This window comes from Glandiceps talaboti, chromosome 1 (assembly GCF_964340395.1).
Source record: "Glandiceps talaboti chromosome 1, keGlaTala1.1, whole genome shotgun sequence".
Taxonomy (NCBI): Eukaryota; Metazoa; Hemichordata; class Enteropneusta; family Spengelidae; genus Glandiceps; species Glandiceps talaboti.
The window spans coordinates 12884632-12911432 of NC_135549.1; the positions used below are offsets into that span (position 1 = coordinate 12884632).

At 34.7% G+C, this 26801-nt stretch overlaps 2 protein-coding genes across 2 annotated transcripts; one reads left to right on the plus strand and one right to left on the minus strand.

Annotated features, from left to right (window-relative positions):
- Positions 1-5419: 5419 nt before the first annotated feature.
- LOC144437363 (store-operated calcium entry regulator STIMATE-like) lies at positions 5420-16914 on the plus strand. Its single transcript, XM_078126291.1, has 6 exons — positions 5420-5789; positions 6142-6190; positions 8857-8952; positions 10078-10312; positions 11157-11240; positions 11788-16914. Exons 1-6 carry the CDS (start codon positions 5588-5590, stop codon positions 12019-12021), a joined length of 900 nt encoding a protein of 299 aa, XP_077982417.1. The 5' UTR covers positions 5420-5587; the 3' UTR covers positions 12022-16914.
- Positions 16915-20544: 3630 nt separating this feature from the next.
- Positions 20545-24157, minus strand: LOC144442312 (NADH dehydrogenase [ubiquinone] 1 alpha subcomplex assembly factor 3-like). Its single transcript, XM_078131629.1, has 5 exons — positions 24094-24157; positions 22814-23009; positions 22305-22371; positions 21486-21586; positions 20545-20851 (listed from the first exon to the last, which is right to left on the minus strand). The coding sequence occupies exons 1-5, from the start codon at positions 24153-24155 to the stop codon at positions 20762-20764; spliced, it is 516 nt and encodes a 171-aa protein (XP_077987755.1). The 5' UTR covers positions 24156-24157; the 3' UTR covers positions 20545-20761.
- Between the last annotated feature and the right edge of the window lie 2644 nt (positions 24158-26801).

Here is a 26801-nt window from a genome sequence, read left to right on the forward strand (position 1 = left end):
GGAGCACATTTTTCTGTCAGACAAGTGTTTTTCACACCTAATTTTAAGCATATTATTTGAACTGGGCCTTTTCCATATTTGTGAGTCACACATTTGTAAAGATCTGTTTTTGGTTACCCTTTTCAAGACATTGTTTGTTTTGTCAATGACTGAAACATCTCATTTAAATCCCTAATGCATGACACAATGTGACATGCATATTTGTGCTGAGTACATCATAAATCGTGACCAGTGTGCCCTTTTGAACCAAATTTGACAAGTCACTGACGCACAGCAATTTGTTGTCACACACCAAAATTTGGTGTTTTCTCCTATCTCTTTCTCACAAGAAAACCTATTTTTTTAATTTTTCAACCTGTAATAAAAAATTTGTCTTGTTTGAAGGCACACTGATTATGACTAAAATTTAATGTAATCAAAAACAAAAACATATATTCAAATGATAACTGCTAAAATAAATAATCTGAAATACTGATAATAACCAATTTTGGGGGGTTCTACCATAATATTACAAACAAGTTACTAAAATTCATGCATAATAAAAAGTTAAAACAGATTTTGATGCTTGGGCAACATAGAAAAACGTTACATACTATCGTCTTCTATATCAGAAGGGAAAGCTTGGATTTCAAACTAAAAGAGTATGGATATGTTCTCATATACATATAACTATTATCAGTTTTCTGCTGTGCTGCTTGATTTCTTTCATATTTGTGCACCAATGAATCTACTATTAGTACTAATACCCAAGAGTATTTTAAAGGTATGCAAATTGAGAGCAGACAATGAAAATAATAAACATTTACCACATTACCATAGCAACAGAACTGACCTACTTCTCTGACTACTGTCTGTTTGCTGCAAAACTGAAAATAATACCAGCGTGTTTGATATTGCTTCATTAAAAAGACTTCTCCTTTGTTTACTAAACACAATTTATTCAACTTTAGAGATCTGCATTACTTCAAAGCTAAATAGGTTGTAAAATTCTACACGTTTCCTGGTAGGCAGTATTCTGCTGAACAATGCAGAGGGCCACACAATAAGCCAATGACGGCTTGGGGAAACAGAAAACCATTTTTCTAAACTCAAGGCAGACTTATTTCTTCACATTCTAAAGACTATACCTACATGTTATATCCAGATACATAGCATGTGACAGACGAAACATGTCATATACACCACCTGTTTATGTGTTCAATATTGAGTATATCATTACCTATTCTGTATATGTTAATTTTATGAAAATCCTTAGCATATCAGAACAGTTGACAATTGACTAATGAGGGAAAACAGGGGAGAAAATAAACATCAAAAACAAGTACAAGCAGTATTACTAAATTTTCTACAATCAGTATCAATTATCATACACTTTAAATGAAGTTTGACAACTAGAGGACTTACAAAATACAATTGTTGGCACATAATCATTGATTCTATACTGTTACTTGTCGTCACTTGTTTAATAATTAAGTTGATTAATATCAATAACATATTTTGATTTTTTTCCTCGTTGGAGGAACAATTCTTTTTGGATAAAACAAATACATCATTGTGAACCATACATTTCTAACCTAAATATTTCAGAGATTGGCTTCCTCTTAATTGTGGACTCGTCATGGTGAAAGCAAGCCAGATATTTTGGAAACCCTTTGAGTTTTGTTGAGACATCCCAGTTTCATTTATTTTTTTACAATGAAATACTGATAAATTATAAAGCTTGAAGACCTTAAAGACTGTAGTGGTTCTGTCTGTAATCAATTTCCTATCTTCTAATTGCCAATTTAAGTACATGATTATGGAAAAAAAGAACACGAATCACAAAATGATGTCTTCATGACACAAAATTACATGAATACTGCCTTGAAAATCAATAAGCAACTTGCTTTCAAATAATAATATCAATGCAGTTGTAATTATCAGAAAGTCTCAAACCCCAAGTCATTTACACCAGTCAGAAAAATACATAACATTTGAATTCATAGTCAATACTATTAAAGCAGTATATAAACTGTGCAAAATATGATGACATGATGTGGTCTGTCCATTAAGAAAATTACAATGTCATTTTTATATTTGTAGTTTATGAAACAACGAATAGAAGCCATATACAATGAGTTCATAAAGTTCAGCCTAGTAAAGTAAGCTATTGTTATTTACAGCTGGGAAACATGTAAATGTTCATGATTTGGGAACAATACTGTTTTGATCTGAAAACACTCGTGACATGAGTGTTTATGAGTGTTCCTGTCTTACATCACAAAACAATAATTCCTGGTCTGTTATTAAACAAGGCTCAACATTTGAAGGAGGTTCAATATGTTGTGCATCAAAGAAATTCACATTCTGTACAGATTAGCTAATGCCTCCAGAGTATCTATTAGCACAATATTACTAGCCAAAATAGTCATAATGAACTTCTTCTTTTTATTTTAAATCATCTACAAATTGTGGATGAAAAATAAAATTCAACATACTCCATGAATACAAATATACATAATCATATTTTGGAAATGGCAATGATTAACATTTTCTTCCCTTTTCTGTCAATAAAAAAGTCTATTATCCTTTATCTGATCTGTCAATCTACCATATAAAATGTGGGGCATCTGTCAATCAACCATCTAAAATGTGGGGGATGTGCAATAACATGTAAGTACTATCTCAGAAGGATATATAATTCTGTAACTAAAATTCATGTGTTACCTCCGTATGTGTATTTTGTATTAGTTAACATCTCATTAGTTGCATGACAGCTGGCACATTTTTTTTTCCAAATTTTAATTCATTAATTAAGCCTTCTTGTTTTATTACACCATACAGTTGGAGGAAACTCTTAAAACATTTGAACTGATACAAAATATATACGACATCATTCAACAAAAATGTCATATCATTTCAATTACTGTAAAAAAATATGATTACATTACACGACATACCTTCAGTAACTAGAGGAATGGTTGTATTGACTGGTGTTATAACAGGATGACTTGCCTTTGTTACATGTATCAGCGGTGGCATGGGTGGCTTTGGTGGCTTCTCATCCACCTGCAGATAGAAAAAGTTTTTTTTTTTGGACAAAAACAATGCTAAACTTATTTTATGATCCATGAATTGACCATGATTGTATAATACATATTTGATAACACACCTGAATTACTGTGCAATACATGGGTCATGAATTGTTGCACAGCATTGAAAGTGGATTTTTTTCTTAAAATTACTTCTTAGGACTGTATTAGAGTACACTGTTGACAACATCAACTTTAAGCCTCCACCCACCCACCCCACATCACCCCCTCCACAGTTTTCAATCAAATGAGCATACAATATAGTTACTCCAATATAATCAATATGTTCAAAGTGAAACTTTTAAAAGTGAAAGAAAAAATAATTGAATGTTTGCAAATGTGTACCTTAAGAAAAAACAACAATTTGGGCAGAAAAAAATAAGAGGAGATCTTAGAGGCATCAATAGCTGTGGGACATTTTGTCTATTCTCATTTCCTGGAAAATGACCAACTCCTTATGGCTAAATTAAAATTCAACAGATTATCGCTGAATACATTATAGTGCAAATCAACAGTAAACACCTGATTTTCTTTGATCATAATTGCAATAGTAACACTAATGTATATAGCCCAATGTAACAACATATTTTAATAAAACAATATTACGTCAATGCCTCGTTGTGACATCACATCCCAATTTTGATAAAACTCTGTCAGCTGCCACGGAGACACATGTCAACGAAATGTTGTTCTTCGTGCATTTTACGATGTGGCAGCTAAAAATCGTTCAAAATATCTACAGAATCGACACAAACTTATACAGGGAAGCGAAACTTTTCGCCGTTTGTTTGTTACATCGTAACGAAATCACGTTGCTTAGTACAAAATGATCAAGAGCTTGGAACGTGAAAGGCTTATATATCAATAGGCTCCGCCCACTCTGCATTGAAAATGAGGTCTGAAAGGTCATTATGCAGGGAAATTGAACGACACGAAGGATATTTCTACATTCAAAAAAACTTAGGAACAAAGACAAAACTTTGTTTAAGCAACATGATTGACTGACATAGCATACATAAATTGTACAAATGTAAAAGAAAACGTTACAACTACTACAGATTAAATATAAATGACACGATAGAAGCGTAAGGTATGTGCTTATATTTCACGCCAGTCGCCATTTTGTCCTGAAAATTCCGGGCCACACGGCATTTTTTACATCGCGGGAAAAAGCACAAGAAGTAAGCTTTTTTAAACGAAAATGGCATGAGCACAATAAACAATGTTAAGACTAGTTACTTAAAGTATTCACTCGCTCGATGATCAAATTAAATTATTCAAAAAGCCTCCATATTCCAGCATCGTCGTGGCTTCTGCCCTGGAATCTGAATTGCATATTGCGAAGTAACAGGAGACAGAGACCCAGCGAGCTGCGAACTATAACGTATCTAATAAATCAGCTCGAATAAAATAATCAAACTGGCATAAAGTCAGGTGAACTGATAAACAAAGCATTGGTTACATATAAGAGTATTTGAAATATTTATTGCAAAAACAAGAAAACTCGATTTGTAAGCGCACGACCTGACCAAAGTTAACGCCCACAAATATGACTGACGACATTGCCTCAAAGCCGATGAATAAACAAGATCACAAGCGCAAGCGAAGATATATGCATTACAAAGTTGATTAGAAAATAGCTAGAAACTGCTCTTTAAACAAGAAAAAATATGGAACATGACAAAAGATATATTTAACTATTGCATCATCGAAATCAACACTTACCTTTTCTTCTTTTTCTGCCATTTCAAAAGGTACTTTTGTGGCGACTTTGCAGGAATCACGCTATAAATTTTAGGAAAATTTCAAGATGGCACCTGTAAAGTAATCTGCGCATGTCTGGAGCTTGATTTTGGAAACGAGTTGCGGGGGCGTGCGTAATACTTCTGCTTTCTCGTGCGTGAGTAGAACCCAGCAGTGAACAGTTTGTTATCAAATATCTGTAAAAACTGACGATTATAAAATTGAGTACCTTGTTATTAAAAAAGTAAATACGTTTGGATTCACACCAACGATTCCATACTTATACGTATCTTGTTTAACATGAAATTAATAGTTGACTCAATAAAAATAACCTTTTCAAAAATGGTCTGTTCCAGACAAGATAAGCTCTCTTCGTGTACTACTGTATCGTTTTAAAATATCAAACGAAGTGGTTCAAATTGTGAAATGAAATATACCTTGTCGTTCATTTAGTATGCTGACTGGACAATTTCTTTGCAAGATTTTCTATTTTGATGGGCAAACATATAATTTGAGTGGGGACCAGAAAATTACCGAGAGCTTAAACGGCGGGAATGACGTCACGAGTTTCACGCATGCGCCATAGGAGAAAAGTTCAACATGGCAGAACTTCGAAATGGGCAGCTGCAACATCCTAAAAAATATTAATGTTATGTGTTTTCCACTGGGGAAGGATGACGATATTGTACGTACAATATTCCACAACACACCATGTTAGATGCCGAAAGGATATTTGAGCAATTCCGAGCCAACATCTAATTTGTACATGGGAAATGGAAATTAATTCAACGGATATGGCCTCCCCAAGTGTTGATCTGACACTCACAAATGGAAATAGTGCGAACATGAATGAATCAGCAGCTGCCGTAAACGTGGAAACTGCCCTTGGTCATTGTGGACATGGGGCGCTAACAAATCCATTTGGTATTTTTATTCAGGGAATTTTAGCTTTTGTCGCATTCAGTACTTTAATGTGTAAGTAAGCCGACAATTAATTGAAACTGTGTCATGTGACGTGTATACATTGTCAATTTGTAAATATTGTCTATGGTGTGGAATGTCCTCACCAAATCATCACAAATGTAGTACTGAGGTGAATGTCAAAAAATCTAATACGTCATCTGTCCAGTGGAATACCCATAGTGTAGGCGAGCTTGTTGATCATATCTGTAGTTTAGCATTTTGATCACATTTGCCTGAAAACTAAGTTACTAATACTATTCAGTAATTAGCTCATAGGAGATATAGAAATGCTGAACGCTGACAGTGTGCCAACATGTTAGTAAGAATTTTTTGTCGTTTCTCATATAACTTTTTTTGCCTACAGTGAAAAGATTGAGAGAACCGAAGGCAGAAAGAAGACCTTGGAGAATATGGTAATTTCATTATCCATTTATCCATGCAATACTTTAGTATAACAAACCAACAAATAACATTGTGTAAAGCACAGTTGTAAAGTGTCCCCACCCATCTGATGACATCACAAGCCCCCCCCCCCCCCAACAATACACAGAGACCCTGATCTAAGGCACTTTTATATTAATGAAGTGTAATACTGAATTGATATTGGTCATCAATATTCAACTCAATATGTCAAGTAAATGTCATTAAAGTAAAAAAAATACATAGTAATTGGGTGGTCTTGTGCCATTCTGTTCTAAAATTCAATGATGTAGTGATGGAAGTTAGACCGGTAAACAATGGAAGTATTTATTCAAAAATATGGTTGCATACAATCCATTGCAGCCTATATTAGGGCATAGGAATAAAGCATTCACATAGCAACCATTATCCTAACAGGTCCCCAATTATACAGCTGGGTTGAGCTGGGGCACATTTGTGGTTCAAATCTTGCCCAAGGACTGTAGCCATTCAGAAACAAATGGCAGTGCCAGTGGTGAGGCACAGGCACTTGTTTCCTGAGATAATGTTTCTATCAGAATACAATAAAATATGGACAATATTGACGTGTTTAGACAATCAAATAGCGTAATTGGATATTGATGTTTATGGAGAGTGCTGCCATCGGTGATATCCAATCATGTTCATTGAAGGTAGTGAGAAAACATTATTTCCTCCTCCAATTCCTCTGCATGGCATCAGAAATCAGTTGATATTTTTGGTAGGCATGGTCCGATTGTAACAACGACAAGATTTATCGTAAGTTTATTAAATGTGGGAACTAGGAAGGTGACGGAAGGTAAAATTTTTGAAAGTTTGCCAAGTAAAAGTTGAAAATTCATGTTGCCGTACCATAATTGTGTTCTGTTGCAAACCTTGTCTGTATCTCGCAGTGAGTGGATGGTGTGTGATCACACATATCGGAAACGCCTCGGTAAAACCAAACTATGGATAAACCAAGTTCATCAATAGGCAAGTCGGGTTGTTGACAATCTCTAAATCTGTTTGCAATGTCAACTGTAGTAGGGTTATAAAAGTTGTAACAGCTGATAACGTCCCTTGACTCAAACAATTCACTCCTTGAAAGTAACCTTGCACTCGGAACTACAGTTTTTCTCGTTCCATAGTTAGTTAAATAATTTTTTGAAAAATTAAGCACAGAGATACTTAAATAGCAAATTCCCATATCTGATGTCCATACACCACATGTAACATCGTCAATGTATGGTGCACGATGTATCCTAATGTTATGATCGCGATCGGATCGTGACCTTTCACCCAAGCCAGTTGTGCCTCGCGGCGGAGTAACACACTCACTAGTACTTGCACACATTCGGTCGACAGCATTTCAGTCTTGACCTAGTACCTGTACCAGTGATGACTCAGGCTTATCAGATGTAATTACAAAAAGAAAACACTTAGTTATGGTAATGAGCTGATAAGGATTGATAAGAAAGTGCAAGAATTGCACTTTGCTGCTAAAGGCGATGTTCCCCTCATGAGAAACACATGTTATTTTACCCCTTTCATATACAATTGGCTAAACAACATCAATACTATCAATATTTTATTGTATTCTGTTAGAAACTTTCTGATATATATCTCAGGAAACAAGTGCCTGTGGGTGAGGCCTGAACCCGCAACCTACAGATTCCAAGCTGGCCACTGTTAACCATTCAGCCATCAGAAGTTTCAGAATGTTTCCACCATTAAAGGCTTATACAAACAAAGTGTATACAGAGTAATAGTGTAAAGTATGTTAAGATAAATATTCTTGCCCAATGAAGTTGAAAATAGCCGACTTTTCAGGAATGACCCTTCAAAAGTTCTGAGTCCACAAACGACTGAAATTGTAACATATATATAAATATGAGGATTATATTGTGTAGTAATACGTTGAAGGTTAAAGGTTAAAGGCAGTATGCCCAAATCACAGCAGGTGACAACATGTACTTTAACAGGGGCAAGTCAGATAGAGGAGATCATTTTGTAGTGTTTTATGTTTATGCTGGAAACAATAGAATAATCTTGTGTAATTCCTATATCTCTGTAAAACAAAATCCATCCCATGACTTCTGACTTGCTTTGTTGAGAACTATAGCCATGTTCAATCAGGAAGCCATAACAAAACAAGAGAAACAGATCTGTCTAGGAAGAAGCGTTTTCTTTTTGTCGCTTTTTACACGTGAAGTAAATCAGGAAGAAGCCTATCATTATTCAACAATGTGAACATTGAAGGGACTAGAGAAGATGATAAATTTATTTGACAACTTATAACCTTGTTAAGGGAGGTCATTGATCCAGGAAATACTTGTCCTGTACTTTATTCATTAACGTTAAAGTGAAAATACCGCTACAAAGGTACCAATGAGTTGGATTGTGTGTTCAGTATTTAAATATCAGGACAGATAGAATGACAAGTTTATAACAGTCACAAATTAAAGTAACTTTTTGTATCAATAGTGACAGTGTACAAAGGACATTCTGGAAACATAACATTTACATAATTGTGTGATTTATGTATATGTGTGTTTATTTAGAAATTGACAGATTTTGTATGATCTAGCTATATAATTCTGTATCAGTGAAAATGTCACTTTTGTGGTAACAAAAGAATTTGTTTATTATTGCTGTTGAACAGGTTTTATGATACTTCCAAACAAGGTTTAGGAGCCTTGGTTATACACTTTGCCAATGTATTCTTAGCTGATCTCTTCCATGGAGACCCTTGTACATGGTGAGTTTACACAATGCAATTTATTTACCCCGTGTCTACATTTTGCCCTGGACTAGCGTTCTGTATTCAATACAACTTAATATAAGTACAAACAAAGTGACAATATTCTTGTGTCACTGGTATTTTCTAGCTGGATCGACAAAAAATATTATCATGCATGATTAGATCTTGCATGTGCCAACTTTGTGATTTTCTAAACCATGTTGACATTACATGTACATGCTAAAATAAAGTTCCTGTGAATTAAGTCACAGCTGTTTGTAAATATGTTCATTAGACCCCACTGCAAATACAAGGAAAATGTATTCCTAACATGGATGTTTTGCATACTGCCCTCAATATTTATGAAAATCAGTCCAATGTCAATAAGTTGTGCTGGCATTTGGTGGCTCATGCACGTATGCCAATTTACATATGCATGAGTACTATACTTTAGGACATACAAAACTAATCACAAGGGCCACACCCCCTAGTAGTTAAATAGGTCAGTTGTAAGGGTAACTTTGGGATGTCACTCCTACATGTAATAAAGAAGTACACTCTTCTAAAACCTCAGTTGGAAGAGAAGTATACTGCAGTTATAACCTATGATAATAAATCCAACCATATAGCTTTGTATCAGATGCTAACAACAACATTTGGCCAGGTCAAATCAAAATGATCTGAGGATAAAGTCCTACAATGCCTACTGAGACATAGTGTGTTAGTGATAAATTGATATCGTCTTCTCATCACACTTTTTCAAAACTCACTGGTTTCCATGCATTCCCTCAGTTCATATTTGGAAGTCTGATTACAGCTGAAACTACAGGTTATGACAGTGATGAATTTTCACCCAAGTTTTCAGCCAGTACTGAAGTCATCCGGTGTTAACATATTTTCTTTTTAATGTTGATTGTAATGAACATAATATTGGAAGAACTTTCAGGATACATTCACAGGTAGTTGAAGTTTGAAGCACATCTGAACTGAGGTTGAATAAAAAGGGCAGCCCTGACATGAAATGTACAGTCTCATAAAATAACTTAGTTAGTTTTGGCTCTTTATATTAAGGAAATATTATTTCGTGATCTCATTGAAGTTGTGTATTTTGAAATGTCTTATGTTTACTTCTTTTTGTTTTAGGTACATCATCAACTTCCTACTAGATTCCACCATTGGATTATTGGTAATCTATATAGGTTTAAAGATAACACAAATTATAGTGAGACGCAAACAATGTGATTCTTTAAGATTTGGTGAATATGGTGAACCGCCATCCTGCAATGCCTGGGTTGGTCAATGTGGTCTTTACATCCTAGTTGTTATCATTGAAAAGATACTTATTACTTTACTAGTGCAATTCAGGTTTTGGGATAAGGTGAGTGGTATTTTACATGTGTTGACATTCATAATTGCAAATTTTCCACTATAAACAACTACAGGAGGTGCATCTCTTGTCTAGTTGCTATATGTACGCATTGCGATTGCTACGATCATCTCCACTCACTTATAGTCAAAGTTACCAAAAAATGCTAATCTTTCTAAACCGCCTGCTGGACCAAGGGTAAACAGTGCATGTCAGTAGTAATCCACCACAAACAGAGACATTGCTAATTGCAATAATATTTACTGCGAAACTCTAACTACATCCTGAAACTAAATCACATATGGACGTGACAACATCATTATGTTTATGTGAATCTGCCAGGGGTGAGCACAGATGTCTGTGCTACAGCAACAACTTTGACCATACGTGAGTGAAGCTGATTGTAGTAATTGTAACGCGTTCGTATAGGAACTAGCAGACTAGTACATCTCTAGCTGCTAGACTCTTGGGCAAACTGTAAAAGCAACCACAGGTTGCATAGTGTTGAAGGTGCTGCTGGAGGCTTGCCTTGGATCTTCATGCACACCAACAGAGGCACTTCCATCCTTTAGTTTTTGATCAGCACCTTCCAAGTAGAGATCGGAGGTTTTACTACAAGTCTAGTGCATCTCTGTCAACAAAACTAACATCAAAGGTTAACATTAGAACATGGTTTTGTAGAGTTACAGTGTCTCGAGCATAAAATATGAAAAAGTCCAATATGGCTTGTTGTCCCCACCAATAAAGTCATGTATTATAATATAAAAAATGATGATCCAGGATTGTCCTTCAAAAACGTGAAGATATATCATCAAATTATTGTACTTATGTTTGATTGTTATCTTTTTTTTTTCAGGTCAGAGACTTTATACTGTCACCAATTCATAATCCTCAACTGGAGGTGGTGATTGTTATGTTGATCATTCCATTTGTAGTCAATGTAAGTACTTCTCTGTCATGTCACCATAGCAATGTCCTCCTTTTCTCCTTCCTTTTGTAGTCTGTTTATGGCACTGATGTGTTACTCAGATAGCTGTCATATCTTCAACTTGTCTTTATTCTCACATCAAGTTCATATTGTTGTTTGAAACTGACTCAGTTTGCCACATCTCCCAAAAGTTTTTACCATCATATCTGTATGTTGAATTTACATAATTACATGTAAATTATCACACATCATATGCTCCTGTGTTCATCTTAGTTGTGTGTGTTCATTTACATAATGACTTCATGAATAAACTCCCCACACTGCGGCAAGTCAGCTTACTGGGTGAATATTTCAAACCATAATCATAAGGACTTGATACAGGAATGAGGTTACGCTGAAGATATGAGAGCTATTGAAACTAACACATCAGTGCTGAAAACTTGTTATTCCTTGTGATGCCCAGATGACATACTGGTGGCATCCCATCTAACGCATGACATGATATTCAGCTTAAACAAGGAGAATCTGATGTATTATGGAAACCATTTTCTCCTTATAGGCAATCATGTTCTGGGTGGTGGATAATTTCCTGATGAGAAAGACAAGAAGGAAATCAACATTTCCTGGGAAGCAGGTTGATTCAAAGGTCAAATATTTCAGAAAAGATCATGACAAAGTTGTTGAAAACGGAGGCTCTGAATCAGAAGTATTGCTCACACCTGATGAAGAAATGGACAAGTATGCTAGCGGAGATGATGCCAAAAACAAACTCATACCACTCAATAATTCATGAGACAGGCTTGTTATGTCTTGTAAAGTCTTTTTAGTATTATTTTATTATGGATTCAGCCATTATTCATGGAATCATAGATTCACAGAATACACATTAATCGGGGGAGGATGCAAGCTATGAAATTCAATACCTTAGGAAACTCATTATTTGAAGTACATTTTAACACAACAATATAGACCTTTAGGTGATACTCCTAAGTTCTGTATAATTATATAAGAGTATGTAAATGATTGACCTGTGACCTCTTGGTCAGTAACAGTTGACCTATGACCTTTTTTCACCTAGGTAAATTATCAATTGTTCCAGGGTGATATAGTTCACTATGTAACAGTTGACCTAGCTACAAGCTTTGATGTAGACAGTACAGTAGAAAACCCACTGTCACATGTAGTAACTAGTGACGTAGCTGTAGGTTATGATGCCAACAGTACAGTAAAAAAACCACTGTCACATTTAGTAACAGTTGACCTAGCTACAAGCTTTGATGCCAACAGTACAGTAGAAGACCCACCTTCACATGTAGGAACTAGCAACCTAGCTGTAAGTTATGATGTAGACAGTACAGTAGAAAACCCACTGTCACATGTAGTAACTAGTAACGTAGCTATAAGCTATGATGCAGACAGTACAGTAAAAGACCCACTGTCACATGTAGTAACTAGTGACGTAGCTAGTATAAGTTATGATGTAGACAGTACACTAGAAGACCCACTCACATTTAGTAAGAGTTGACCTAGCTATAAGCTATGATGCCAACAGTACAATAGAAGATCCACTATCACATGTAGTAACTAGTAACCTAGCTATAAGCTATGATGCGGATAGTACAGTAGAAAACCAACTGCATGTAATGACTTAGACTGAAGATTTACTATTCTTTCAGCTTTACAGAAATGCTTGATGTGTACAGCTGATATCGTAGAAGCCCAACTTTCTATCTATCTAATAAGTAGTATTCAATTCAAAGAAACTATAACAATCCTGTGGGCACAGCTGAAATGTGGTGGGTTCTATAACGATTGCCTTCAGTGATATGGAAAGCACTATCATAGGAGTATCGTTATGGGGATACCAAGAGAAAGGGGAATTTATTAGTCTGTATTTATGATGACACTAGTGTAATGTCAAGTATGTTATTTACAGTGTATGAATTCTGCACATTCTTACAGCTCATGTGCACACACAAGTTTCAGAATGGGGATAATAGTAAATGTGTCCTTTATCCAACACTTGTTTGAAAATAGTAAATTTACTTGATGTCATACGTCCATGAATATTTAAATTTGATTTCTGGTTGTGGATTTGCCAAGAAAGGGCAGCAACAGAGGGGAAAATTTGGTTGAACTCGTATGATTATCAATGCCTTATCACTGTCATCATTTTGTTGGGAACCCCTTAATCTGACAATTTGACTAGATTTTACCTCCTTAGGACCCTGAAGAATATAGATGGAGTAAGTATAGCAGAATCAGAAATCAGTGGTATATTTTATTTGCCAAATACCATTCCATAGCTCGCACAACTAGCTGATTTACATACTAAGTAAACAACATTAACCTAAAGTCAACTAAAAGTCAATGTCCAGATCACTATACTTTACTAAGCATAATGAGAGTGGTGACATTTGACATGTATCATTCATATATGTTTCTAGGTTGTAAGAGGTCACGGAAATAATTCTTAATCATGCTGGTTATCAAAATTTACTCTAATTTAGTAAGTTATTCTTTTGTTTTTCAAAAATTGGAATTCAGTATTTTAATGTTTTATGTAAGCATTTCCTCCAAGATGGTTTATTTTATGCAATTTTTAAATGCTACAGTACTGTTGATTACCGATTAGTGAAATGTGGACATTGTTTCTTGCCAGGACTTTTGCAAGCAAAGAATTCTTCCTGATTGAATATTACAGCTTACTAATTAAAAGCTAGGTAAAATAAGAGTCTATCAAGATTTACTTGTATACAAAGGGAAAGGGTTAGTTTGTGTCATTGTACTACTAGTGGCAATTGCAGTTTTGGGTTGCTAAAATAGACACAAACTTGTTGTTTGATGTGGTAGATTACACAAGTGGGTGGTAGCAGTGCCTCCATTGTGTGGATATAATCACCCTGTAATCAAGATATTGCAACACTGGAAGTCCACAAAATGCACATGGCAAGATCACAGAAGTCATCAGAAATGCTACCCTACTGTCTTTGAGTAAAATTAAACCAACATCTGTTCAATAGTTTACATCAACAAGTCACAACAGTAGTTTTAGTTTTTTGTCTGTCTTAATAAAGTCGAAACCACAATTGCCACTGTAGTAACATAGGCACTTAGATATTATAAAGACATACTGTGAATCAGCAATAAGTTACTAGTATGCTAGTTGATTTTGTGGTAAGACGACATCAATTCAGTTCTTTGTTTGCCCTTGCGTACAGGTAGAGTTGGTTTGTAGGTAGATGTTAAAAGAAGAACAAAGATTTTCACAGGCGACCATATTTCATATAACATGTATTGTAATTGGAAAGACCATTCAAACAACTTCAGAATAACTACACATATATCTACATAGTTGCCAAAGACAATCAAACTTTGGATACTGACATTTACATTTCACTAGTGTAGTAGATTTAGGTAAAAACAGAAAAATTATCGACAGAAAAGGAAATGTTACATGTCATGCTAGCATTGTAGGGTTTTTTTTTCTGTGTCTTTTTTTTAGCCTGTCTGCCTGGTAGGTTTTGGAGAAACCCAAGGATGGCAAACAAAGTATTTAATTGATGGAGCCTAACTTTAAAAATAATCTTTTATTTAAATAATAAAGTATTTATAACGTGCCTGTCTATCGCAGAACTCCAGGAACTACCGTAATAACCCCAGGCACGGACCTATAACAGAACAATGGACTGTATACTTGCTCATCTCCCTGGGGAGAATATAATTCTTTGCAGCCTCAGCAAGTACATTTTAGAAGACATTGCTGAAAAAAACTGAAAGTTTCTCCTAAAATTATCTGTATGACAGAAATTTATTTTGCAGGTCATGATTTATGGTACGTTTCAATGCAACTCTTGTCACTGCTGACAGAAAATTCCAAAAATTGTAGTAGTGATTTGTCTTTGTAGATGAAATGTGTCGTAACAGAAATCATTGTGTTATGAATGAGATAGAATGACCACTTGTCATTTTCTTGAAAATAGAGTTCACACGTCATGTGATTTCAATAGATAACAACAAATCAAAAGTCATCTTTACGGTAAATTTTAGCTGCCATTTAGAATACAAATTACACTGTGTCCTCACACCCAAACTTTCTCCTGGAATTCAAGTTGTGTATAGGGAGAGGTAAAAACCTCATACCTAGTTTGTCTTACAATTTCATGTATGGTCTAGAAATTCTCTTTGTTCCTGTATTCTTTAATTTTAATGTCTTAGGTTGCCAACATACATAGGCTGATTTTATAAGATCAATTTGTGATTTTATTCCATGCATCCTCTTGGACTTGGCTTGAATTTGGAATTGTAAACAAAAATGGCATGCATGAGAATAGGCCTTCCATTCTACTCATTAGTAGTAATATGTGTACATAGTGTTGTATGTAATATTTTCTAGAATTTTTTTAACCAGTGTAAATGTAAATGTATTGTAATCAGTACAAAACTCAAACTATCTGGGGTTTTTTTATTCTTCCTTATTTACATCAATTTGTAGTTGTACAGTTTTTCATTTACTGTAGTTTTATACAGTTCTGTATTTGTCAAGAGGCTAAGGTATTGATGACACGTTTTTTTCTTCTCTTTATTAAGTATTCTATCTTTACATTGCAAGGGAGCATATATGATATAGAGTGTTTTTATGTATCTATTCCTGATAAACAGACATTACTGCTTGAAAGGTTTACTAAAATCCTAAAGTGACAATATGGTTGAAAAATAAGATTCGGTGTTAGGAGATCTTTTTAATGTGCACATTTAATGCAGACAGTGTCAAAAGTGATGTCATATGAACAATCCCAAAAGTAGTATAATGAAAGCTCATCTGTGGGTAAACAGTGTTTTCAAGGAATTTTATTTTCGTGGAAAAATGACACCAGCAAAAACTGTGAAAATAAATTCTAGATGAAAATTTAGTATTTCACAAAACAAGTGTTTCTCAATGTTGAAATACTGGTAACTGAAACAATGCAGTGTAGAGTAGATTGAAATTATCATGATTAAATCCTCTTTCTCCCAAGGGGGAATTATTTGTAAACAAGTAATTATTAGTTGGGAGAAAGAAGATTAACCACAAATCATGTGCTTGCAACCAATGCATCATTTGGAATGGTGTAAATTGTTAATAGATTCCAAATGACTCCAATGTCTTAAGGTGATAAATTATTTCCACCACCCCCCTCCCCCAACCTAAGGCGGTCTTCATGTTTAGTTCTAATCACTTGTATGTGTTACAGTGATCAAAGTAAATTGATATTAGGTGTAGTAGGATGAGTGTGGATATGTGGGGAGCAGATAACTAGGGAATTAAGTTGATTCTATTGATACATATATTTGATATGTAATTTGACCCATAATGGGTGTGTGTGTGTGGGGGGGGGGGGGGGTCGATCATGCTTATTATATTGGTTTGTATACACATGATAAGTTCTTGTTACATATTATAGTAAGGTATCTATAGAGTACAATACCAGGTATGATGCAGCAAAATTATGACTAGCAATTGTGTCAGAGCTTTAATATATTATTTGTTCTTTTTAATGTTTTAAATTGCCTTTCAAGCAATCATGGTAAATCAGCAATTTATTACTTGATTTAATCAGTATAACTGTATGTAGTACATTTACTTTGTGAAAACTTGCAATGTTAAAATATGCTGTATGTATGTATAGTTCCTTTGTAAATCCCTTTGCTGTTACTTCACTAAACTCATTAAATATATTTATTTTTAAGGAAAACTACTTCTTGTTGGCATTTATTACTATGTGTACACATGGAATGGCTTGCAAGATTGTCAGTACATTATACTTTGCAACCCAGATTTTGCACCACAGAACCGAAAACTTTTCAAAATGTACACACCCAAAAACATGAGAAAAAAACATATCATTGGTAAGCCTGCTTTAATAGCTGTCTTTTGAAATAAGAATGAATTTTTAAACCAGATACAAACTTAATGCCTCTCATACCGTTTTGGATACTGTTGACTATTGAAGTTACTGAGTTGATTGTAAGGTAGACCATGTTTGGCTGTTTGACATTGAAGATGTGGGTCAAAGGTCAAGTTCTAAGATGAAAGATTGACTTTGATAATGAAATTATTCCCCGTGTTTGGTAATTTAGGTAATGACTCAATGCGTGCTTCAGATTTTACATGACTGCATGCATGCATTGATGATGACAAAATCCATGTGTCCAGTATCTTAATGCATGCTTCAAATTTCATATAAGATCGATACTACTCAGTTTAGAAGTGAAAAATGTCATTTTCGGCCCTAGTTTGCAAACCGAGTTTAAGTGAATTTCTGTATGTGTACAGGAAGTTGTGCTACAAAGCAGTTGGTACTATATTTTTCCAACATACATGCAGCTATCTCGAACACTTGGCTGGCTTTCACCTTTAAGTCAGTCAGTCTTCTGCACAATCTAATTTGTTGGTATTGGTATTATAGGGAAATTGAAGTTGCCTTGGCATTTCCCACATATGACAATACATTTTTAACACACAGTCACACAACTTCAAATGCAAAATAACTAATTTTATAGAGGAATCTTATGTTTACAATTGATGTAACATTAGATGGTTGGTCGTACAAATTAACACTGAAAGGCTAGCAAAATGACCATTTTGACACCTTTTAGAGCATAATTATATTTGATTGGCTGCACCCAAATCTGGTTGCACTGCAGGATATTGGGCAGTTTAGTACAGTCATGGTTTAGAAGCCTGATTGGGCTGAACAACATGACATATCTTACTACAGTCTATGCTTATCACTGTGATTCAGTAAAGGATCCTGCTGTGTGCTGTGTCTCTGTTATTGTTAGTATGGAGTTTGGAATGTGTCTATCTTTATGGAAAAAACATCACGTCCCAGTAGTGAAACGCAAAACAACTTCGCTTTCCCTGTACCTTACTTACTTGAGATAAGTGAAATGCCAACCAATCCAATGTGTGATATCACAGTCAACAAGCCAATTAACGGAGGTAAATGAAGATAAATAATAAAAAAATAAAGTAAATAAAGATAATAACAAATAAATAATAAGATAAATGTAAACCAGACAATTATTTGGTAGAAAAATTTCATTTTATTCTATTTACACAAAACCTCATTCAGTTACAACTGCATTTTACAAATGACTACCATTTACAAAACTGCAATACTCCTACAATGTTTGCCAGGAACAAAGTTTTTATTTTATTTTATCCCAGTTTTTGTAGTTGGTGGCTTCCATCTCCTGTTTATTTCATTTGCTAATGTGATCTTCCCAATGTACAGGGTTTTATTGAGGATGTTATTTTCAGTGTGTTTCTTTGCCATAAAATACATTTCAAACTATATAATTCTATCCAGTAATTCTATGGTTTTCTCACACATAACGCCAATTTATTTTTTGAAAACTGCATGTCTGGAACTTGATTAGAAATAAATATAAATTTACACTTTTTCTCTGTGGAAAGTAGTATGGGGTCATACCGGAATATTTCTATTGTCAATAGTAGGATGAAGATATGTCAATATGTCACAATATTGAGAAATTTTCATAGATTTGTTCAAATTGTTAATGAAATTTGATTTGATTCTAGTCATGAATCCATTCCAAAATTAACCCATTCTTCAAATTTTAAACCCGATCAAGCGATTAAAAGCAGAGACTCCCATGCTTAGATTTGACATTCACTGAATCTATGAAAGTTCATAAGTTTTTTTATCAAAACAAGTGATGAAAAGTCAAGTACATGATGATAAATACTTTTCACTTTTCACTTTGACTTTGTTGCCATTCTGTTTGTAACATGTTGGTGTATCCTTGAGAGCTGCATAGAACTGACTGCTAGTCTATAATAATCCTATGCAAAGCCTTTACCACTATATCATAAATGCTGTTTCTATGGAAAAACAACCCTACAACATATCTGTTTATAGCAGTAAAGACAAAGCCTTTTCTATCATTCAGAATACTGGTAGTCTGGATGCCAACTGTGGTTTCTAAATACTGTAAAGTGGACGTTAAATGGTAACGATACTGTACAGAAACTAGACTAGAATACTGGTAGTGATATGAAACAAATCAATGTACTCAGTATGTCACATGAGTAATAGCAGTTCAGATTTCTCAATAAAAGAATAATTTATTTCACCGTATGGTTTTGCATTGTGTGGCAGTGTGTGTGGTGTGTGCAACTGAATGACAAGGTCTTTTATTGTACGGCCGTATGTAGTCAAACATAATGTGTTAGATTGGGTTGCGATTCATTTCGTCCCAATTTCAGCTTGTTTCTGTGTAAGTCGTTCCAGTTGAACTCATCACAATTTCAGCTCATTGCAGTTTCAACTCATCCCAGTAACACCAACAATCCTTCATACAAATTATTACAAGAGATGGATATATGAGATTGTATACTTATGTCATAAGCAATGCCAATTACACCGGAAAGTTTGTCATAATGGAAACAATATCGCAACATTCCAGCAAAGCGTAAATACATGGAAGTTCCACAGCGAAATTTCACAACATCATAACCTTTTTGAAAGATTGACAATATCTCTTCTACGGCTTCTGTCAGTACTCATAATTATCTATTTTTTCACTATCATTCTCAAAAAGGAGTTGACTTGATAAGTGTTTGACATGGTCCCATGGAGCAGTAACTCTCCCTCAGCTTCTTTTATTTTTCAAAACATTACTTTATTTTATGGATGACAGTTGATTTCAACATGACATTATAGATTTCAGTATGCTGATCAACCTCCAACTCTTATTGTGTTTATCAACAAATACAAACAACTAAAATGACATGGATTTGGTTATGAAGAAAATTAAACTTTTGAACAGTGATAGAAATAGTATATCATAGCTGTTTTTGTTCTTCCAATTAACAATCATTCAAGTACATTGCAGTATTATATTTGTTATTAAATGACATCAGAAGATCTGCCTTCATGTAATTACCTTTAACTGCGTTATTTTGAAAGAGTGGGACAAGTTGAAATTCGAGCGAGTTGAAAATGGGACAAGTTAAAATTGGAATGAAGTGATCTGTCACCTTATATTTCTAAATGCTACCAGTATTCTACCATACCAAAGGGTTGGGTATGGTATGGTATGGTACTATGTGGTACTATTGGTATATAATATAAACAGTACAGTACTGTATGGTACAGTACACAATGCAACAGAGATTTAGACCATAGCCTTGATGGAACTCACTACAGTCCAGTACATGTACATGCTGGCAAAGTAAGTTTACATGATGTTTTTATAGCACTGTTTACAACTGTGACTGGAAAGAGATCCAACTTCAATTTGGGCAATGAACTAATTCAGTTAATCATGGCTTCATTCAATGATGTGACATGGTTACTACGGTGACACATGGAGTATTTAGCTAATTTCCTGGACTTCCATCAACACCAACATTATCAACTTCAGTTGAGTTCATGTTTCAGCCAACACTTTGTAACTTGGTGGCTTGCCAGCAATATCATTACATCAGTGCATTTTATCAGAACTGAATGGTAATGGTCAAACTAGAAGGTACGATCTAGGGGTGGTATAAGACCTGCTGCTACTACTCTGCTTTCATTCATTAAGTAGTTAAACGTTTGACATGCATGTGCCTGAAAGAGAAACACAACAAACAATGACTGGTTAATAACTTTAAAGTGTTATTTACACTGATGAGAACTTTCAACATAGTTTTAGACTGTACTCCTTAAAATCCTACTTTTCCACACTTGTGGTTTTTTGTGTAACAAACAAATACCCCTGATAGACAAAGGACTAGCCTGGTTGGCCCTACCATTATATAGAAAGGTCAAAGGACCACCAAGTGGTCATATGACTGAAGAATGGTTATCTAGCAATCTGCCCAGTAGTTTTTCAGTTCTACTTTTTGGTGAAAAGTTGCTTCTTTTTAGAATCTGATTTACTTTGAATATCGATGACATGACAATTACTTCTTGAAGTATTCTTCATCTAGACACTCCAAGAAATATCCTCACAAAATTTCCAACTAATCCGCAGTTACTTTTTGCATTTAAGTTTGGTTTTTTTACCAAAAATCATCTGATCATTTTCTCTTGAACAATCTCACAACTTGGCACTAAAAGTAACATCCCTTCAAGACTTCAAGTCATTTATACAGAGACACATTAATACCATGCCTATGCTATAACACTACTAAACCACTTCAGGTAATTGTGCTAAAAACAGACAAGAAGAAAGAAAACTGAATACAATTGAGTTACTTACTGTATCTTGAACTTCTAATGCAATGCCCTTTGACCTCATAAATTTATGCAATTCTGGATCTAGCCTTTGTGTTGTGGTACCTAATCCTAAAATTAAAAGCTCTGTAAGGGACAAATAAAGATAAACGGTGATAGATTAGTCCTATTAACAATCACAATTTTTCTTACAGCAACTTTTGTTTATTGAGAAAGCTTTCAATAGACAATACAAGGGATACTGGGGGGGGGGGGGGTGTATTTGACATGAAAATATAAAGGCATGTCATGGTGGTTGTTGAGTGGTTAGAGTGGCTGGAATGGAAACTACAATCTATTGGTATGAGCCTTGTGAGCCATCTGTTTGTGAATGTCTAGAACGTTCTTTAACAAGATTAAACAATGATTGTGCCCCAGTCAACCCAGCTGTATAATTCACGACTTGGAAGGTTCCTAGATGAATACACTTATAAAGGCTGCAATAGATTGTGTACTCCCTGGGTAGTTACGGAAGTAGGTCCTTGCCAAGGCCCAAAAGAGTAATAATTGGAGGGCTCTTTCAGCAGTACGAATGTGGGGAATCCAATGTTATATAAAAACAATATTTACAATATATATGTTATAGCTCTCTTATGACATAACCACTCTTTTCCAAGACAAGGACTCTGTAAGTTCTTCCCTATGCATTCCATCATAGACAGTGGAGGGGCCACTGTCTCTGATTCCATGTATAAACTGAACACTAAGATTTGCAAAAACTGGACAGGATGCATGTGTATTAAATCTTGCTTCATTTTGTTCTATCAAAAAAAGGAATCTGTCACAATATTTGATCGTATCTTACCTATTTTTGGTTCTATTACGTGAAAAAGAGACAGACTTCCTTCATTGATATCTTCAAACCCACTAACCTGTGAGAGATAATGATCATTAACAATAATACTATGTATGTATTAATGGCACACAGATTTCAGTAAAGGGAATTGATATATGCAATCCATTGTTATATTCTTCGAGAGTATACTCATACGCTTCTAAAATGCATTATGATATTACAAATCACATAAAACTTATTTACATATTGTTTTACTCTTCTGCTATTATGTGAATTACAAACAAAGACTTTCACAAATACACATGATGTATTTACCTTCCTGTTATATTTTGTTTTCAAATTGTTTGACATGTACTATGGGCCGATAGCTTTGAATTGCAAATAAAAAGACAAACCAAAAACCTAAAGACCTGATCTATGTTGTTTTGCATTATTTTTTTCAAATAGAAAAAAAAACATGGTAAAATTGTTCATTAAAAATTGAAAATAAATATCCATATAGTCACTTGAATACTTACATTCCAATGGACAAGTGTTTTAGGTAAAATAGCCACAGGCCCCACTACTCGGTCTCCACTAATTGTAAATCCCTGTGAACTGTATCCTGTGATAAATGGCAGACCTCCTGCTTCTTTTGATAGTATGGATATTGTAGTTTTCTGGTACAATTCATCATCTGTGGGGTACATTTTACTCATGTGTCGAACACAATGCCTGTTGGATAGTTCAGTAATATAAAACAAATGAACAAGTCTGTACTTGATGGCATATTCTCCAAAACAACGTGTACTGTGTTGTTAATTGATGTCTGAAAGGGTTCAACAAACTGGTTACCCCTTATATTAGTGCAGACAATTTGAATGGTGGCTCTGTTACCAAAATTTCCAAAGTTATTTAACAAATTCAAATTTGACCTTGAAGATGAAGTTCAAGATCAGATGCCTATCAAAATTGTAGTTTGCTTCTAGTAATGTATATGAACATATGATGTCTCTGATCTCTTTTACCAACATCCAAATAATTTGATACTTTATCTTGAAGATGAAAGTCAACATGGTCAAGGTGGTACTAGTAGGATCGACCAATGACGTAGGAGACACTCGTTTATATTAAAGTAATGATTAATAAATATGCAGACTCCAAGGTGCTAATTAACAGATGGACATTTCTACCATGCAACGGTTTTACGCGAACAGATCTTCGTTTTTGCAAAGAGGTCAGGGTTACCTGGTAGATGCTCAAGAAACGATTCGGAATTGCCCTGCTGTATATTGTATTATAATTGGTGTAGTTACATTCCCAAAGTAACCCCATCAAACTTCAGCATTGCAAATTTGTATCGGACACCGTGCACCGTTTGATGGCGAAATTGAAATTCAGAATTCAAATGGAATTGTTATTTTTTATTGCAAACCCCGGAATGATATAAAAGGTCCGAAACACAAAATAACGTTACCTTCATGATGATACACAGTCCTGCTTGCAGACGGTATACGAGAGACGTGATACGTGATGTCGCTTAAGAGGGACAATGTCAGAATCGCGTCTGGACTTAAATACTCCGTCTGCAAGCAGGAGTTATAGATTTTACTCTGTAACGTTACATATATATTTAACATGTATATACCTATATACAACGTGTGGCCCTAGGCCCTAGTTATATTTTGTAAAATATACACCGGTCATTTATTCGTATGTTGATACATTAGTTTGAGATGGATTCTATCACTAAATCATTGCCCCGTGTTAGTACAAGTGCATCGAAATGGATATAAAATCGAGGCCTGTAAAATCTTACCGTAGTCTGGAAGTTTTCGTCGAAAGCCGGACTGCAGCAGACCGCAACATGGATGTCGCCATTTTGAATATTACACAAGAACTCGCCATATGTGCCTGTGGGGGCGCACAACGAAGTCTCCTTTGACAAATTATCGCTGAGAACTTCCCAGAACTTCCTACCCATGAGTCATCAATGAGTTGTATCTCCTGTCGTCTCTGGCGTCCCGATCCCGTCCCCCAAAGGACTATTTGGCCCTTTATTATTTTTGGCATACGTAAATGACCGGAATAAATTATCTGCCTGAATATGTGATATCAAAATCAATGTAAGACTGTTCACGGATGACCTCGGTCATTCAAGTAAGCTTGCCGGGGCCCGGGGCCCGGGGCCGGGGCCGCAGCGTATAGTGCATATAAGCTTTATGCCTGTGATAATCGTCGGACTATGGATGTATTGGTGATAAATTACTAATCCCAAAGTTCGTTGGCTTACGTAGTGCATATAAATTAAAATTTTAATGAATGTTGATATATTAGATCAATTTGAAAATGTTTTTGAGTTAATAAGCTTATAATTAACACAGGTACGTGTTAGCCTGCGTACAGAAACTATTTTCAACCATGCAGAAAAAAAATGGTGTTACCACGGCATCTGCCATGGTTTCAACAAAATCTCAATAGGCTTATTGTAGCACAGCGGAAACCAGAAAAAAAAGTCGTTTTGATTTTGGTCAGCAACTATAACGGGCAAAGAACTGAAAGTCATATTATACCAAATTACTGCTAAAGTAGCAGAAAACAGGAAATGGAGACACAGTTATTATTTTATGACATGTTTTGTACTATAATGTACGATGGCCCGTAAGTAACACGGCAAAATTTAGAGATTTGAACGAAACTTTTTAACCCAAGAACAAACTTGTAATACACAATGTACTTTGAACGAAACAATATCTTCCAAGAGCAGTTTTTTACAGTCATGTATTATTTCCAAGAGAAACCCTTTTTAACACTTTGAACGAAATTTTTATTTTCAAAATTTTAAAGATTTTTAACAAAATTGCATTTTCCAAAAGCAAATTTATGTCACATACACTGTTTAATTAGTAAATATGAAACATATAAAGCTAAAACTCGCCCATAAAACAAACCAGAAACCTAAATCTGAAATAACAAGAATTTACTACAGGAAAGACCTGGAAGAGTATCGATTTAAAATTTCTCTTTGTCTTTAGCTAAGGACAATAAGAGTTAGCAAAATACCATGCTATTCAATTCAATAGAGGATATCTTAGAAATAGGATAATCAAAACAAAAGAACAACTTGAGTGTGACATTTGTTGTTGACGTGAACAAAGGCGAATGAAAATGATCTCCAGACACTTTTGTTTTATAATATTAAATAATATAATACATTGTATAAAGTTCAGGGTGTGACGCTTGCATGACGCTAAGTTAAAACAAAGGAACCATTGAGTTGATAGACGTAACAGGTGACTGTGGGTGTATATGCGGATCATATCAAACAAACTTATTATGATTTATAGGAAATAGAATTTATATAGATTCTAAGTCGCTGACACCTTTCATAATGGTAATATAATAAATAAGCCTTATATTTGCAACTTTTCTTTAGAATAAAGAAATAGTGATGAAAACTTCTACCTGGTATGGAAAATTCCAAAAGGGGGAAACAACAATGCCTTTAAAATTGTCAATATGGTGACAGCGGTGGGATCGAGTCATTACCATTGATTCGAATTCTGGAACTCGTATCAATCTCCATGTCTGGCAACATTTTAACCCATGTGTTTTGTAATAATTAAACAGGGGGGAGGGTCATGTTTAGAGAAAGGAAATTGAGTGAGGGCTATTTTAAAGAAAACGGAATTGGGAGAGGGTCATATTACGTAACAGACCGCCCCACCACGCTGAAGACACCATAACATAATATGTGGGTACAGGACATTGACATTACATGAAAAGCAACATGATTCATTTTCGATTCCACATACTTGCTCATCAAATGATATAGCACCGTGAGCAGTCATTAAAATGTCATTCGTAATTCTTTTCAACTTTTTATTTTTTCACATCTCTGTTGTAAAATATGATTTACATCTCTACGACAATATGTGTACGTGCGTACGTACGTACATACGTACTTCTTGCATTTGACTAGAAGTATTAAAAGCTAATACAGAAAACTTCCCATATTACACCCTTTCTATTGCAATTGACTATCCCTCTAAAAATAACTTAAACATGTAAGATCACGAAACCATACAGTTAAAATCATAACAAACACTTTTTCAGAATCCCAATAATGCAATGCAGTATTATAGATTGACGATTGATATCTCAAACATCGTGTTCTACGTTCCCCGCTGGTTTAAAATTATTACTTGAATAAATAACGTATTATCGGTTTTGAGAGCAGAACGAAACTAGAATGTGAATGTTTCGATACTGTGACTGAATTGAAATACAGTAGGTATAACACATCAGTAATTATAATCCTTGAACCTATACGTACAAGAATTTCATGTAGAAATTTTAAACAAAATACATTATAAATACTAATTAATGTCATGTGACGTCATCTTGCATCAAATTATATAAATAACATATATTAAGTTTTACGCAAAAAAGAATGTAAGCTTAGGGTGACATTAAAAACAACAGCTACGTATGAAGACAGTAAAAAACGACATCTATATGAATAGA

What these genes read in the sequence shown, in the direction of transcription:
- LOC144437363 (XM_078126291.1), top strand. Translation starts at nt 5,588, where the DNA reads ATGGAAATTAATTCAACGGATATGGCCTCCCCAAGTGTTGATCTGACA. An exon ending in CGCATTCAGTACTTTAATGT is followed by an intron (nt 5,790 to 6,141) that starts GTAAGTAAGCCG and finishes TTTTGCCTACAG; the next exon opens with TGAAAAGATTGAGAGAACCG. An exon ending in AGAAGACCTTGGAGAATATG is followed by an intron (nt 6,191 to 8,856) that starts GTAATTTCATTA and finishes GCTGTTGAACAG; the next exon opens with GTTTTATGATACTTCCAAAC.
- LOC144442312 (XM_078131629.1), bottom strand. Translation starts at nt 24,155, where the DNA reads ATGGCGACATCCATGTTGCGGTCTGCTGCAGTCCGGCTTTCGACGAAA. An exon ending in ACGAAAACTTCCAGACTACG is followed by an intron (nt 23,010 to 24,093) that starts GTAAGATTTTAC and finishes ACTATCCAACAG; the next exon opens with GCATTGTGTTCGACACATGA. An exon ending in CATTAGAAGTTCAAGATACA is followed by an intron (nt 20,852 to 21,485) that starts GTAAGTAACTCA and finishes TTTCTCTTTCAG; the next exon opens with GCACATGCATGTCAAACGTT.